A 16334-nucleotide genomic window follows, 5' to 3' on the forward strand; every position below is an offset into this window, starting at 1 on the left:
AAGCCCCCCTTGGGAAGCCCCCTTGCTCTCCGCCCCTCGCCCTTCCCGGGACTCCCGCAGTGACCTCCCCCCGCGTTCCGAGTCGTCGATGCACTGGCTGATCGGAGCAATGGTGCCACCTAGCGGACGGTATTGGAGCGGCCCACGGTGGCGGCGGGGTGGACCCCAGCCTCGAGGAGGTGCTAATGACAGACTGGGGTGGCGCTTCAGCACCATCACGGGCCGGACAGCGCCTCCCGCCCCCTGGGCTCTTGAAACCCGGCTTCCAACCCCCTCAGAAGGGACCGAACGCAAGACCCTGAAGGAAACCCGAGCTCACCCAGCCCGCACCTAACAGCCCCCGGCGGCCTTAAGTTTGCGGAGCCGGAATTGGGGAACCCACCGCTCTCCCTTCTCTAAACCCCCTCTTTTTCCGTCCTTGTCCAGCCAGATGGTGGGGACTAAAGCAGCCCCGGTCTGCGGAGAGGAGGGTCACGCATTTGACTCTTCCTACCACACTTTCAGACGCCACGTTCCTCACGTTTTACCAGAGGGGAGCCCCGAGGAGGGCTAGGGACAGTGGAGGGAAGCGCCTACACATCCAGAAACCTGCGAACGCTCTGCCCCCGGAGCCGAGGCACAAGTCTGCGCTGGGAGCCGGGATCGCAGGGAAGGCGGGGAGCCGCGGGTGGAGCGGGAGACCGGGGGCGCGGAGATGCGATCCGCCGGCGCTAGGGCCGCGCGGAGTCCCGGCGGTGGGCGGAGCCTGGGTGGGGCGCGCGCAGGCGCAGGCGGCGGCCCGATGGAGCCCGAACCAGAGCCCGCAACTATCGAGGTGCCTGCGGGGCGCGTGCTCAGGTGCGGCGCGGCCAGGCCTGGAGGGCGCGCGGGACCGTGGGGTGGGCGCGGGGAAGGGGACGGGGGTTCAGGGCTGGAGCAGGCGTCCCCGACGCGCGGCTCTGACCCGCGTCTCCTCTTGCCCCAGTGCCCGGGAGCTCCTCGCCGCCCGCGCGCGGCCTCAGAAGCTGCCCCAGCGCTCGCATGGCCCCAAGGACTTCCTCCCCGACGGCTCGGAGGCCCAGGCCGAGCGGCTGCGCCTGTGCCGCGCCGAGCTCTGGCAGTTGCTGGCGGAGGAGCGCGTGGAGCGCCTGTGAGCTGGCCGGGCCGGGGGCGGGGCCGGGGCGTGCGGGCCGGACGGGCCAGGTAGGTAGACCTTCCCGGGAGACTGAGACCCACTCTTGGCCAGGGGCAGTTTGGTGGCCGCCGAATGGAGACCGGAGGAGGGGTTCGTGGAGCTGAAGACTCCTGCGGTGAGCGGCGGTGTTCAGGGGCGGGGAACTGCCTCCTCTCCCCTCTCGGCTCCGCTGTGACCGGTGCTGTGGGTCCCGCACAGGGTAAATTCTGGCAGACCATGGGCTTCTCAGAGCAGGGCCGGCAGCGGCTGCACCCCGAGGAGGCGCTGTATTTGCTGGAGTGTGTGAGTGGGGCCCCAGGACGGTGGGGAAGGGGTTGGGACCGAGGAACCGGAAGAGCATGTGTTTTGCTTTTTGGAGAAAAGGTACACACGACTGAGCATTCAGGGAGCTTGTAAGCTGACTTCTAGAGCAGAAGACAAGAACGCCGTGCAGGGAGCAGGGGTTCCCGTGCATGTTAGAGTTGCTGCTGCTCCCCACTTCCTGGTTGACTATATCCTTGCTGTGATGCTGGGCGAGGGGGCGCGGGGCGCACAGGTATTGGAGTCAGGAAGTTGCTCCATTGGCTGTGCCACTGCAGGGAGGGCTTACAAGCTGAGCCGTTGGCCCCACTTCCAGGGCTCCATCCAGCTCTTCCATGAAGACCTGCCCTTGTCTATCCAGGAGGCCTACCAGCTGCTGCTGACGGAGGGCACTGTGACTTTCCTGCAGTATCAGGTATCCGCCGCCCGTCCACTGAGTTAGTATTTACAAGTACCTACGAGGTGCTAGCCACAGAGCCACATGCTGGGGCTATGAGACAGGCAAGGCTCTGCTGCCATGGTGCTCACATCCTAGTGGTGGCAAGGAATAGTCAGCATCAAAGGAAAGATTGACCTCATAGACTGAGTGCCAGGAAGAAGACAAAGTGGGGGACTCACATAGTGTGGTTATCATGAGCACATGGACGGTATTTATACCTTTAAAAAAAAAATGATTTCAAAGAGGAAGGGAGAGGGGGAGAGATAGAAACATCAGTGCTGAGAGAGAATCATTGATCAGCTGCCTCCTGCATGTCTCCTACTGGGGATAAAGCCTGCAAGGTGGGCGGGGGGCGCGGGACACGGGGAATCGAAACCTGATCTCCTGGTTCATGGGTCCTGCTCAACCACGGAGCCACGCCAGCTGGGCAGCACATGGAGGGCATTTAAAACCAGGGGGCTGTAGGAGTGTGTGGCCAGAGCGGAGGGCTGCATCTGAGACCCAGGGTACTCCAACATGAGGGGGTCAGGGGTCAGAGGAGACCAGGAACGGAGCCTGAAGCGTGTCTAGCAGAGCAGCGCAGGAGAAAAGCCAGCAGGGGTGGCATCACGGAAGCCAGCAGAGGTCTTTCAAGGAAGACGTTGTCAATTACGTTGAAGGCTGCTGAGAGGTGGAGCACGATGGGGGATGTCCCTGCATACGTCTCTCTGGTGTGGACATGGGGACAGGAGGATGAGCATCTCTGGAGGGTGGAGCGGGGCGTGCACCACCGTCTGCCGTCTTGTCTTGTCCACATTGTGGTCAGGAGCTTCACTCTGGCAGCTTTAGTATCAAAAAATTTTAGGGCATACGTCTTTGCCTGGCCCATCAGCTATCAGCTTTTTGAGATTTGCATTTAAGTCAAGAAACTGCTCTGTGTACTTTGTGCCAAGTAAGGTAAGCAAGAGACAGGAATTCATTCATACTGAGACCTTAGTTTGGGGAGGGTGTTTATCACGGAGTGTGGTCCGACCAGTTCCCAGGTTTGGAATTGGGGGGGGGGGGGGCGGCTTCTGTCTGGAGAAACTCTGTGGTCTTTTATAAAGGACACAGAACCTTTCCTTTTTTTTTCCTTCGAGGTCTTCAGCCACCTGAAGAGACTGGGCTATGTGGTTCGGCGGTTCCAGCCAAGGTAAGTCCCTATTCCACTTCCCTCCTGTCTGTTCTAGTCCAGGGCCCCAAAGTAGAAAGTGGCCTCTGCTTACCTGGAGTCCTTGGCTGGAGCTACAGCTCCTGGACGTGGGCTGGGGCCTCTGCTGGAAATGCTCTGTTGAGAGGATCTGTTGCTTGCCTCATTCTCGCCCACAGCTCCATCCTGTCCCCTTATGAGAGGCAGCTGAACTTGGACAGCAGGGCCCAGTGCTTGGAGGATGGGATTGGCAAGAGGAAGAGGAGCTCCAGCTCTCGGTAATGCTCCCCACCCGGCCACCACCCAGGGAGCTGAGGGCCAGAGCTGTGGAGAGTGCTGGTTTGGGGACCTGGGAGAATGCATGGGTGGGTCTAAGAGCTGGGCTTGGGCAGCTCCTGTGTAGGCTCGGAGGCAGTGGGGCACGCGTGGGACGTGTGCACCTCAGCAACCAGGAGCAGATGCGCTGCGTTTCCTCCCCTCATCCCTCAGGTCCGTTAATAAGAAGCCCAAGACCCTGGAGAACGCCCTTCAGGGAGTGGATGGGACACCCGAGAGCCTGGGAACCTCTATCCCACCTTCCCTCAACCAGGACAGCCGATGCCCAGAGGAGAAACCCCAGGAGTCGAGCCCTCTAAAGGGCCCAGCGGGCCTCTCTCAGCCTTTGGGCTCCCTGGAGCCCTGCCCTGGCCTGGCCAGGGAGGTGGTGGGATGCAGCCAGGAAAATGGCAAAGTGGAGAATGGGGTCAAGGGGACTCGGAAGCCACGCTGGAACTTTGAGCAGATCTCCTTCCCCAACATGGCCGCAGACAGCCGCCACACCCTCCTGCTTGCTCCAGCCCCCGAGCTGCTCCCGGCCAATGTCGCAGGGCGGGAGACAGATGCTGAGTCCTGGTGCCAGAAGCTGAACCAGCGGAAGGAGAAGCTGTCCAGACGCGAACGGGAGCAGCAGGCAGAGGCCCAGCACTTGCGGGAGGATGTGAACGCGGATCCCGAGGTGCAGCTCTGCTCCAGCTGGCAGGAGTACAAACAGCTGCTGCAGCGACGGCACCTACAGACCGCCCAGAGCCGCCCCCAGCACCTGTGGGGCCAGCATGTCACCCCCTTGCTGAGTCCCAGCCAGGCAGACTCCCCAGGTACTGCCTCACCCTGCCTTTAGCCCCATAGGCCACTGGCAGCTAAGAAATCACAAAACTTTGAACAGGGCATGGATTGAACACGACTGACTGAGGCTTAAGAAAGATGAGGGAGGAGAGCTGTTCCGTGAAGTGGAACTCTCGGGGACAGTCTGTTCTGGAAAGCACCGAAAGGACCCATGTGGGAAGGTTCAGAGGTGGTGAATCAGTGCCGGAGGGGGAAAATGAAAACTACGACCACCTTAACGTCATATGCAAGATGCACGTGGATGGCTCTGCCACCAGTTCGCTGTGATCCCATTCCCCCTACGCTGTTAGAGGGAACAGGGAGGGGATACGTTGGCCAATAAGAGGAAGGTTTACTGCATGCCCTGCAGTGTTAAGAACGGAACTGATAGGGCAGTGATTTTCAACCAGCGTGCCGCAAAATTTTTTACTTTATTTTAGAGGAAGAAACATCGATTTGTTTCACTTATTTGTGCATTCATTGGTTGATTCTTTTATGTGCCCTGACCAGGGATTGAACCTGAAACCTTGGTGTATTGGGTTGATGCTCTAATCCATTGGTCGGTAAACTCATTAGTCACCCGAGCCAAATATCAACAGTACAACACTTGAAATTTCTTTTGAGAGCCAAATTTTTTAAACTTCTTCTAATGCCACTTCTTCAAAATAGACTCGCCCAGGCCGTGGTATTTTGTAGGAGAGCCACACTCAAGGGGCCAAAGAGCCGCATGTGGCTCGCGAGCCAGTTTGCCGACCACGGCTCTAGTCAACTGAGCTACCTCGCCAGTGCAAAAATTTTTTAAATATGCAATATCTGACTAGTCAGGGGCACTGACCTCTTTTCCCTTAGATTGTCAAAAAGTGACAGCTGCCAACACAATAGCCGTCTGGTATGGATGAATCAAAATTATACCTTTTTTGTCAGCTCGGCAAAAGAATGTATTTTTTGGTGTGCGGCAGAATTTTAGTAGTTAGTTTAGGTGTGCCATGAGTTGGGAACGGTTGAAAATCACTGTAATAGGGCAAGAACAGTATTAACGGATTCAGAGCTACTTACAACCCTTATGGGAACATGGCAGATTAGGGTCGCACGATCAGTTATATTTCAGATAAACAACATGGGACATACCTATACTTACAAAATCTGCTAAATCTGGGAACCCTAAACTAGATGGCAGATTGAGAAATGTCAGGGGAGTCTGCAGATGGCTGCGCTCCCCAACAACTTACGTTCCCTGTCCTTACAGCCGCAGTCCTTCAACGTATCTCTGTGCTGCAGACGACACACCTTGCTGATGGGGGTGCCCGGTGAGTTTCCGGGTAGAGCCTGTCTCCACAGTCCTTTGGCTGCCAGCAGGAGTTGGCAGCTGGGATTTGACTCCTGAAGTTGGGAATGAGCTGGGGGATCATTCCATGGACCCCCAACCTGGCTAATTCCCTTGTGACTAGGGGAGTGGGACGAGTGAGAGACAAGAGGTGCGTTTATCCCTAGGGTTCTGAGATAGGCAGCTGGGCCTCCCCCTGCCCCTCACGTGGCACCTCACCGCAGGACCCCAGTTCCCCTGGACAGGCTGCTTCCTGGAACTGGCGGTGTGGGAAGAAAAGGTGGAACAGGAGAGCCCCTGAAGTGTCTCACTGTGTTCTCAGGCTGCCGGAGAAGTCTGGGAGCTTGGAGATCAGCTTTGATGTTTACCAGGCTGACGCCGTGGCCACCTTCCGGAAGAATAACCCTGGCAAGCCCTACGCCCGGATGTGCATCAGTGGGTATGAGACCAGCAAGCACTGCCCCCTGGCTGCTGCTAGTCCTATAAACCCCGGTGGACCTCTTCATGCCCCTGACCAGTTTGCCAGTCCCTGAAAGGTCCAGAGAGATTATGTAACTGAAGTGAGGCCATACAGCCTGTTGGCGCTGTGGGAACCCAAGATTCCCAGCCCTCGTTCCTGGCATTTGCAGGTAGTCTCTCCTATGCCACGTTGGTCCTGAGCTCAGTGAGAACCTCCCTCTCCCTAGCCCCCTCACCCAACCAGGACTCTGGGTTTCTCTTGAACTTAGCCATGCAGTATGCAGAGAGGAGAGCCCAGGGCCCAGACTTCCTGCTCCCCCTCCCTGGGAGCCAGAGGGCTGGGGTCTCAGAGCCGGTGGGTAGGCTATATCCAGGTCTCAGTCTCACTTTTATCCCTGCAGATTTGATGAGCCAGTCCCAGACCTCTGCACTCTCAAGCGGCTGTCCTACCAGAGCGGGGATGTTCCTCTGATATTTGCCCTGGTGGATCATGGAGACCTCTCCTTCTACAGCTTCAGGGACTTCACACTGCCCAGGGATCTGGGACACTGACCAGCTCTGGCACGGCCTGGGGCCTGCTTAGGGGGGGTTGGAGGGGCTTGGACTGTCTACTCTCAGGGACCATCTCAGCTGCCTCCTACACCCTGTAGCTGCAGGGCTAGTCTGGGCCTTGGCCCCGGGTATCTGATGCTTGCAGAAGAGCCACGCTGAGCCCCCCACCTGGCTGCTGCAGCGCTTCCAAGCCCCAGGACTGCCGCCCGCCTGCAGTGATGTCCTTGGAACTCAGCACTGGATTCTAGAGACCCAGCGAGGTGCGGCAGAGAGAGGACTCTGTGCCTTGAAACGAGAGGGTGCCTGCTTCCTGCGATAAAGCCAAAAGCCATAGCCATTAAAAAAAGATTCTTTTTCTCCTGTGGCTGGATGTACTGCACAAGCCCCCCCCCGGGAGCCCCAGCCCGGTGTCCTTGGAGCTGGACCCCAGGCCCGAGCCTCTGCCCACCCACCGAGAGTGCTTTTTCTCTGTTGTGGGGACTAAGAGAAGTCCGCGGCCCCGCACCTGCAGGGATGAGAGGTCATGGGCCTCTCGTCAACTTCTCTCTCTGCAAAGTAGCCCAGGGAGGGGAGCGGCACCCCACGGGCCTTTCCCTGAACGCAGCGGGTCCGGGTAGAAGGCTGGCCGAGAGGCGCCCTGTCGGTGTGGTTTGAACCCTGGTCACTCGGAGTTGTGCGGTGGAGCCCGCCATACACGCCTCGGGCCTGGCCCCCGCGCCCCTTCCGCTCCCGCCTCTCGTTGCTCCAACCCCCTTCATCGTGCTAAAAACGCCCGTCACTGTGGCGGTCCCTCGGGGCCTCGGGCGCCGGCCAGCCGACTGGGCCTCGGAGGCGGGGAGTCCAGGCTGGGAGCCCGCCCCGAGGGGAGGCGCTTCGCGGCGACGCCCCCGTCCTCACGCCACCTCGCTCTTGGGTCCCGAAACCTGGCCGTGTACCCGAGGGTCACCCTCTCTGCTGGGGGTGGGCGCGCTCAGGAGGAGCCGGCCGGCTCTGCCCCTCCCTCAGCGCCCAGGACGGGGGTGGGAGGGACGGCGAGGAGGCCCCGGCCGCTGCGCGTTCCGGGAACTACTTCTTCCAGGGGAGGCGGCGGGACACTAGGCGCGGCACGCCTCCTGCGCCCAGGTGCGCGCAGGTGAGGCCGGGGGCGGGGCGGCGGCGCCTCGTGCATATTCACGCGGGATGAGGCCCCGCCCTCGCCCCGTCCGGGGCCGCGGATTGGCCCGAGCGCGGTCCCCGCCCCCGGAGAGCGCCCGCGCTGCGCCCCCGGCGCAGGGCGAGGGGGCGGGGCGGGCCGGCGCTCCGGGTTCCGCGGGCCCCGCCGGCTCGCCCTTTATGTAAATAGAGGCGGCTCCGCCCCCTCCCGCCGCGCCGGAGGTGAGCAGGAAGGAGGCTGCCGCCCAGCTACCCGTGGGCCCGCGGCGGAGCGAGCGGAGTCGAAAGCGGGCGCTAAGAGACACGGAGGCCTCGGCCGGGGGCCGGCCGGGGGTTCCAGGTGAGGCGCGGGCTCGGGCCCACCTAGCTGGGCCCGCCCCCTCGGGGCGCCCTCCACTCGGGGCGTAAAGGCTCGGGAGGGCCAGGACCCCGGGCTTCCCGGGCGGGGCGGGGAGGGCTGCGCCCAGGTCCGCCTGCCTCTCCCCGATCCCGTCGCTCCGCCGGTCTGGGGGAAAGACACCCGTAGGAAGTGCCACTGGGAATTCTTCTCTCCCGGGCGCGCCCGCGATTACAGAATTTGGGTTCAGAGTTTGCACAATAGTGTTGGCTTTGGGGAGCGGGGAGACAGGTGCCCCGCCCGGCCGAGTGCGAGGGTCCCCGCGAGCGGGGTCCCCGGGCCTGGATCCTCACGTGCAAGGGGTCTGGCCGATGAGGCCGGCGACGCGCGTCTCCGGTGGCCTCTCTCCGCGAGCGGCGACGGCGGCTTAGCCCCGTCGCTGCCATCTGGGCCCTCTCCCCACCGGCCCTTTGTGCCTCCTAATCCCCGGACGCAGAAAGCCCGCGGGAGGGACTTAGGTCCCTGGGCCTCTCTCTGCCTGGTGGCTTTGGGCACCTTTAGGGGACAGTACGGACACCTGGCCTGTTTTCCACGACGGCGGGGGTGGGGTTGCGCTGTGGAACGCTGGACTTGGCGAGGAGCGAACATGTCCGACTGACCGAAGAAAGTGTGCAAAGTTTGCTCTTGGCCTGCTTGGGCCGGACGGTCGGTAGACACATTGAGCTTGGGCTGTGGGAGAACTGACTGTAACCGGAGAGCCCTGGTGTGGTCCCCTGAGGCGTTCACCTGACGCAGGTGAGCTTTGGGTGAGGCGGGTGGGGCTTCGACTCGGGCCCCTTCCCCTGGGGATCCAGTTGCCAGATGCAGGGAGTCTTCACCTGGGCCCAGCTCTAGGGACCTTGTGCAGGGTTACAGCTCAAGGCTGCAGAGGGGATTCGGAAGGGGAAGGGGAAGGGGTGGGGTGGGGGGAGCTGGGAGCAGGTGAGAGTGTCTGGGAGACAGGAAGCCCCAGGTGGGACACAGCAGCAGCAGCAGCATGGAGGACCTGCGGCCCGATCTGGGGACACCAAGGTGAGAAGTGGCTTTGGAGGAAGAGCGTTGGGGTCTGTGAACTGAGGGGGGGGAAGGGCCCGGGAGGTGGTCTGAGTTTTATGGGCAGGGGGTCCAGACTGGGTTTCCTTAAGTGACCTGCCCACAGTGCCTTCCCATAGCAGGCAGGACTCAAACCTGGCCCCGGGGGCTCTGACCAGGGCCGGCTCCTCTGCTCAGAAGTTAGACGGGGCCAGTCTCTGCGGGGGCCGCTGGACAGTGTGTCCAGGGCCGGGGGGCATGCTGCAGCCCTACTGTACTCCTCACTGAGGCAATGGACGGTCCCCTTTGGTGGCAGATTAAGGTAATTTTAGTAACTTAGTAACTTCTTAATACACAATAGCGGTAAAAGAAAAACAGCCATAATTCCCGATGACCCCTATTGGCTTAAAAAATAAAAAGGTATTAGGTGCCCATAGTGGGGGAGATGAAACGTTTTAGAAAGTATAAGAGGGAAAACCGTATCTCTCGCCTCAGTCTTGCCTCAAACATAGTGTTCCTTAAGTGTTTTAGTGTCTCTGCGCTCAGGTCAAGTCTAAATGGTGCCTAGCCAATGTCTTGCTGCATGACCTTGGCTCGGCCAGTTAACCATTGGGAACTCGGCTGAGCCTTGTTTGACAGAGGCTGATGAACGGATGAGAAATGTCACAAACACGTGTGGCCTGGCCCAGCGCCTGAGCGGGGTGAGGGTGTGTCTTAGCGTCTCCACGAGGCATAAACGCCGCGGTTCCCTGTGGGCCTTCGGCAGATGCCTGGGCCTGTTGGATGTGCCCGGTGGATTGTGAGGGACTCTGGTTTCTCTGTCCAAATTTCAGCCAGGGGGCCGTGGTTTCTGAGAGCCTCTGGAGGCCAGCGCTTTTAAAATGAGGGCGGGAGCCGGGAGGCAGAGGTGGAGGGCGGTGGCCTGTCCTAACCTTATTCATTTTCCAGTGGCCCATGGTGATCCTCCTGCTCCTTGGTGGAGCCAGAAGAGGCCCAATGGCCAGACCCCAGCTGGGGGCCTACCCGGGAGGGAGGGGGAAGGGGGTGTAGAATCTGATCTGCTCTGCTTTCTGCTCAGGGGAGGGCTTGGCTGTGGACATTCTGCACCCTGTTGGGGGAGGGGAGCAGATTCCTGGGCTGCTCTGTTGTCATTGAGGAGATTTTCTGAGCACTCCAGAGTGCTCTCTCTCTACCTTAGTGAGGGAATGAGTTCCTGGCCCAGGACCCTCTTCCTAGGAGAAGGTGGTGCATGGAGCTGGAGAGTTCGGAGCCTCTGCCGTCAGTCTGTGACCCCCGTTCTACCCCATTGGAGACATTTAGCATCCTGGGCAAGAGTCTCCAGGAGCAATGTGGGCTGCCGAAAGGGTTACTCGGCCTTCCTGGTCCACCCACATGTGTTGGGAGCAGCTGCTGAGACACCTGAGTTGGGGTGCAGGGTCGGTGGTCCTTACTCCTGGGTTAGCTGCTCTGAGCAGCGTGGGCCACGGGTACTGCTGCCCTTCCCCAGCCCCGGCCCCCGGGCTCCCCCGGCGACACCCTTCCCTGTGCCGCCACCATGGGGCTTTGCCTAGCCCCCTTTGGTGTGACCTTCCCTTCCTGCCCTGCCTCTCAGGGGAAACTGGTCCTTCGAAAAGTCACCTCACTCCTTCCCCTTCCCAGGAACCACGGCGAATTCTTGAGCTAGGAGAGGCTCCTCTGGGCGTGGAGACGGGGAAGCTGCTAGGGACCTGACTCTACCCTTCAGGAATTCAGCAGTGACCGGAGCTACTCTTGAAACACCTGTGTTCCCAGGGTTGGATGAAAGGGATCTCTGGGGACAGGACTGTTTGATATTGTTGGATTCTCCTTGCCAAGGAGCTGGGTGTCCTGGAGCCTCGGACTGAGGCAGAGCCCACAAAAGTGTCCCCAGCAGGATGCCGGCCATCATGTCCACATGGCCCTGGCCAGAGACTTGACAACAGGGTGGGGAAGTTCCCTGAGGGACCCTCTGGTGCCCCAACACAGTGTTCTTTGGGGTTAGTAGCTCCTTCTTGGAGAAGACCTTTGCCTAGTTGGTCCCCATTCAGCCCTAGCTGTTCATTCATTCATTCATTCATTCACCACTCAACAAGTATTTACTAGTACCTCTGTGTGTACAGTGTGATTTAGAAACTGGGCATTAGCCTTACAGAAGGCAAAGATCTCTGTTATCACAGGAGTCGAATGCTACAGGGTGGAGAGCTCTAGTGATAGAAACTAGTGTGAGTAATAAATACTGTGTTAAAGGTGATGTGGGCTTCAGAGCAGCAGGGATAGGACGCTGCCTATGGTGGGGGCAGGTTGCACCCTAAAAGGTGGTCAGGATGGGCCTTGACGAGGTCACATCTGAGCGCAGATTGGCAGCGGGGAAGGGAATCCTTTTTTTTTTTTTTTTAACATATTTTATTGATTTTTTACAGAGAGGAAGGGAGAGGGATAGAGAGTTAGAAACATCGATGAGAGAGAAACATTGATGAGCTGCCTCCGGATGGGCCTGCAACCAAGGTACATGTCCTTGACCGGAATCGAACCTGGGACCCTTCAGTCCGCAGGCAGATGCTCTATCCACTGAGCCAGACCGGTTAGGGCGGGAATCCCTTAAGTAAAACGTGGATGTCTTTCAAAAGGCAGGGCACTAAGCACTGGGGCTACAGCCATGGACAGAACAGGCCCAGTCCCTTCCTCCTGCAGCTGGCATCTTCTAGACGCTCCTTAGGACAGCAGCTCAGGTCCTGAGGCAAGTGGGAGGCCGTGGACTGGGGCTGGATAGGAGGAACCAGGCAGCCTGCCCACCTCCACCCAGGCTGGTTGTCCACCTTCTCCCAGGACGCCTTTGCCCTTCCTTGTGCTCGGCCACATCCATCCATCCATCGCTTCCCTGGAGAGAGTCTGACATTGGATTGCAGAAGGGGACTGAGGCCCCCAGAATGGGGATGGGGGTGGTGGCGCATGCATTCCGACTTCCCACCCATCCTCCCACCCAGGCTGGGGAGGGAAGCCCTGGAGGAGGATCCTCAAGTGCTGCGGGCGGGCGGGAGGGCCCTTGCTGAGTGTGAGACTGGCCCGTGGCTCCGGAGGATGGTAGTGGGGAGGATGGTGGCAGCTGACCTGGATCCAGCTAGAGAGGGCCAGGTCAGGTGGTGGCTGCTGACCCCAGCTGGTCCCACCCTGACTCCTGCTGGCCAGTCCCTTTGTCCTGGGAGAGAGGCCTGAACTGAGCAGAGGGTTGTGCACTCGCCAGAGTTCAGGAACTTGGACTTGGGTTTGGTAGCTCTTGGAATTGGCCATTTCGTAAGTAATTGTAAGAGTTACATGAGATGATGCAGGTCAAGTGTTTAAAGTAGCAGCTGGCCATAGTTTACTTCGGTCCCTTTTATTACCTAACAGCAGCGGCCGCAGCTCTCGGGGTCCCGCCCCTTCTCTGTTCTTTGAGTCCCACCTCCGTGAGGTGCCCTTTCCGCCGAGGTTTGGTTGCTAAGCTGCTGGCCAGGGGCTGCCCGGTGTCTCTACGAGATTGGGGTTCCCAGGGTAACATGGGTGCTTGCAAAGCAGCCGTGGGCGTCTGAGTTGGTGTGGACAGAGGCTGGAGGGGTCAGCAGCTGCCCCGGTCAGGAGAGCCCGGCCCCACCTCTCCCCTGCGGAGAAGGCGGCAGGGGCGGATTCACACCCGGCGCAGACGAGGCCCCAGCCGCACACAGGCCACACAGGATGTCGGGGAAGGAAGGGCAGCTTCCCGGCAGCAGCAGGCTGGGGGGCGCACAGGCCGGGGGAGAGGAGAGCCCGGGACTCCCTGTGTGGCGACTGGCGAGCCCGCGCACAGGTGGGCACGGTGTGGCTCGGCCCCAGAGGCCCAGAGGCCTGCTGCTGGTGCGGCCTCCGCGGACTAATGAACTGCCAGGGGACTGAAGGGGCTCCTGGGGCTCTGGCCCATCACACACCTCCAGGGCAGGCGGGCTGGCTTGGTGTGGCCACGCCTTGGTCTCCTGGGGACCCTTTAGCCCAGGTACCCCAAACAATGCCAGTGGGGGACAAGCAGTCTGGGAATCCCCTTCTCTCTTCCCGGGGCACAGTGGGACCTGCTGCTTCTAATGGCCCAAGACAAGCCCACCCCCATGCAGTGATTCCTTCTTTGCCTCTACTGGTCTCTCTTCTGAGCTCCTGAGGCGCAGGGTCTGGACACACAGGATGGGGGAAGGGAACTCAGGGTGTGACTGTGCTAGCCGGTTGCTAAGCAGACAGCTCCCCTGTTTACCCCTTGCCCCCCGGCCCACCCCCCCCCCCCCGCGGGCACCGGGCTGTGGGGAGCCCGGCGGCAATGTGGGTGACTGGAGCAGTGGGGATGGAAGGAAATCGCAGGTCAGCTGCCCACAGGCTAGTTCCACACACAGGCTCAGACCGTGTAGAAAATGAGTGAGAATCGGCCACAGATCAGCAAGCCTCGTGTGGCCCGGCCCTAACCCCTGAGCGCCCACCCCCAAAGGCACCGAGCAGGGAGAGCAGCTCAGGGTGCGGTCGGTGAGGGACTGAGGGCCGCGGGGCAGTCCTCAGAAGTTCAGGTTGGAAAGGTGTTTCTTTCAGGAAGCCCCTCAGGGGTCGTGCTCTGCAGGCGGCCTCCCTGTGCGGGAAGCCAGGATCCTCGGACCTCCTTACATGCCCCGTGACTTCGCCTCAGACCCTTGGCATCAGGCTTGGGGGCTCCGCAGCTTGGGGGGCTCCTGAACTTGTCTTTGCCCCCACATACCTCTCGGTGGAAGCGGCACTGCAGTGGCCAGCATCCCAGGTCCTTGTTGGGGTCCTGGAGCCCAAGGTCCCATATGGTTCCACCTGCCTGTATTGTCCCTGCCTCTGCGCCCAGGTGGTTTCCAAAGGGGTGTCCTCTCCCCTGTCCAGTTTAACGTGGCTGGAGAGGAAGCCAGGCCCCGAGAGAGCAGGCGGGGCCCCACCTCACACCTGACCACTGGGCGTCCCCCTGCCTGCGAGGCAGGTAAACCAGAAGGGAAAGCACCGACCCCGTGGCCCTTCCAGAGGCTTGTCCCCGTCCGTGAGTACCTTAAAGAGATCCCACCTGCCTCCTGGGGACTTGGCACACAGCCTTCCACGTCCTTGGCGACTGCCAGCCCTCCGTGGCGCTCAGCGCCTTCCCCGGCCCCCTGTTGGCCACTGAGGTTGCTTCTGATTTTTGCCAATAGCTTCCTGGCCAGCCCAGCCAGATCGAGGCGAATATTCTCAGAGCTGAACGGGCGCCCCGTCCACAGAGGGTTCAGCAGAAGGTGTGGTCAGATGCTGAGGGTGAGAGTGGGCAGGCGGCGAGGGCATTCGGAAGGCGGTCTTTGATGTGCTGCTTGGAGGACAAGAAGCTGTTTCAGCCAGGAACATGGAGGCCACAGTGAAGGGGCCCCGGGGTGGGGGCTGAGCAGATGGACATCGACACAGGCCCGGTGTCGGGGACATGGTGTGGGAGAGGGCAGGCAGCCCACATCAGGCCCCTGCCCAGGACCGCCAGCGGGTTCCAGGGGAGTCACACTGAAGCTCTGTGCTGTGGCCCCCTAGGGCCCCCTTCCCCACCCACCTCATCTCTCCCTGTTGCCCGCACTCTGCCCTCCCTGTCTTCACCCTCCTGAAGCCTGCCAGCTGGTTCTGGCTGCCTGGCACGCCCTGCCCCTGAATCTGCTTCGCTGACCACTTCCTGTTCAGGTCTGGGCGGAGGTATTCCCTCCTCCATCCGTTCATTCATTCCGGCTGCGTGCGGGTGCCACAGGGCCAAAGGGGGCAAAGTCCCGAGTGGGAGTGAGAAGGCGTGTCCTGTGGAGGGTTGCACAGGTCATAAACAAGGCCAGTAAGGAAACTAGGCCAGCGTGACCGGTGCTGAGGAGGAAAGCAAAGCTGGGAGTAGGAGAGAGGATGTCAGGGGAGGGACATTTGAGTAGAGACGAGGGAGGGAGGGAGGCATCCCAGGCAGAAGGCACGGGCCCAGGTACAGGAATGGCCGCTGAGTCCTTCTGACCACAAAACCGTGGTCGCTCTATCTTACTTAGCATCTCCCCTTATTCCTCTGCCAGCCCCGAAACCATTCGCTGACTAATTTGTGAGTCATCACACTCTCCCTTGCAAGGCTGTAAGCTTGGTGACATAAGGGATCTTGTCTGTCATTATTGGATCCCCATCCCAGGACAGTGCCCGCTCCGTGCCAAGCGCTGCGCCAGGCACTCGGCATTGGTCATTGCTCCACTCCCCCAGCAGACCTCTGTGGGAGGGAGTGGGCCCCTCTTTGCAGACGAGCTCGCTGGGCCTCGAGGAGCTGCCTTGGGCGGCCACCAGCGTGGAGGAGATGCGCTGTGGTGGTTGAGCCCTGGCTATTGGCGATGGGTACCAAGCCCCGGGAGTGGACTGAGTAGGGAGGACCCGTCCACACCAGGGACCTCCAGGCCCAGATTCCTGAAGTTTCTCTACAGAGAACCTGCTTGTCCGGGGTGAGTGGAACTGAAGGTGGGTCCAGCCAGTCCCAGGCCTGTCCCACTTCAAGAAGGGGCGGCGGTTTTCAAGCCTTGACCTGGGCAGTCATTTCTGTATTGGGAGCTGCAGTGAGGGGTTGGCTGGAGTGAGGAGCAGATGTATGCCAGTGGGGTCCCAGCCCCCTGCGCAGTGAGCGGCAGATCCATGCAAGACCCCCCCTGCCCTGCCCTGCCCAGCCAGGCCTCATCAGCACCCCACAAGCAGCGGTCAGGCCCCAGCTCCCAACCCAAGCCGCTTGGTTGGCTCCGAGCGGAAGGCATGTAGGCGTGACCGGGCACACGTGTCCGTGCCTTTCAACTGCAGGGGTGTCACTGGGCATTTGCCCCGTCACATCCATCCTGCGCTGCCTCCCAGAGCCCTGAGATTTGGGAGTTCACCAGACCTGGGGTCAAATCCAAGTTCTGCTGGTCTCTCCAGTGACCTTGGACCAGCGGCCCGGCCTCTGTGGTCTTCCTTTCCTGTCTGCCAGGTGGGGATATTCCACTCACCTCCCAGGGAGGCCCGGGGGAGGGGAAGGAGCACGCGGGTCTGGGTTCAGTAGGAGGGCTGCGTTCACAGCGCACAGAGAGCCAAGCAGAGGGGCGCTCAGACGGGTACCCACAGGCCACCTGACTGCCTGGGTGGGGGGTTTGGGAGAGTTTTTCTCCTTGAGCTCGTTTGCTTTTTTAACAGCGAGCAGAGATTACT

At 60.6% G+C, this 16334-nt stretch overlaps 2 protein-coding genes across 10 annotated transcripts in view; both read left to right on the forward strand.

Annotated features, from left to right (window-relative positions):
- Window positions 1-760: 760 nt before the first annotated feature.
- TSEN54 (tRNA splicing endonuclease subunit 54) lies at window positions 761-6896 on the forward strand. 5 transcript variants are annotated; one of them, XM_054709715.1, is made up of 11 exons: window positions 761-837; window positions 965-1129; window positions 1226-1289; window positions 1373-1456; window positions 1791-1889; window positions 3032-3084; window positions 3261-3359; window positions 3571-4214; window positions 5468-5528; window positions 5868-5984; window positions 6406-6896. In XM_054709715.1, the coding sequence occupies exons 1-11, from the start codon at window positions 782-784 to the stop codon at window positions 6554-6556; spliced, it is 1593 nt and encodes a 530-aa protein (XP_054565690.1). In that variant the 5' UTR covers window positions 761-781; the 3' UTR covers window positions 6557-6896. The 5 variants fall into 5 exon arrangements, with proteins under 5 accessions (XP_054565690.1, XP_054565691.1, XP_027986398.2 ...); XM_054709716.1 differs by having other exon boundaries at window positions 1836-1889; XM_028130597.2 differs by having other exon boundaries at window positions 5868-5980; window positions 6406-6554.
- Window positions 6897-7935: 1039 nt separating this feature from the next.
- LLGL2 (LLGL scribble cell polarity complex component 2) overlaps window positions 7936-16334 on the forward strand; it is a 30436-nt gene continuing 22037 nt past the window's right edge. For all 5 annotated transcript variants that reach the window (XM_028130561.2, XM_028130558.2, XM_054709558.1 and 2 more), the window contains exon 1: window positions 7936-8048. The gene's annotated coding sequence lies outside the window, so the exon portion shown is untranslated. The remainder of the gene's footprint in view (window positions 8049-16334) is intronic.

The sequence above is a fragment of the Eptesicus fuscus genome, chromosome 20, assembly GCF_027574615.1.
Source record: "Eptesicus fuscus isolate TK198812 chromosome 20, DD_ASM_mEF_20220401, whole genome shotgun sequence".
Taxonomy (NCBI): Eukaryota; Metazoa; Chordata; class Mammalia; order Chiroptera; family Vespertilionidae; genus Eptesicus; species Eptesicus fuscus.

Coding starts and splice junctions, on each gene's coding strand:
- TSEN54 (XM_054709715.1), top strand. CDS start 782: ATGGAGCCCGAACCAGAGCCCGCAACTATCGAGGTGCCTGCGGGGCGC. Junction 1,290..1,372: donor TGGAGCTGAAGACTCCTGCG/GTGAGCGGCGGT, acceptor GGTCCCGCACAG/GGTAAATTCTGGCAGACCAT. Junction 5,985..6,405: donor GCCCGGATGTGCATCAGTGG/GTATGAGACCAG, acceptor TTATCCCTGCAG/ATTTGATGAGCCAGTCCCAG.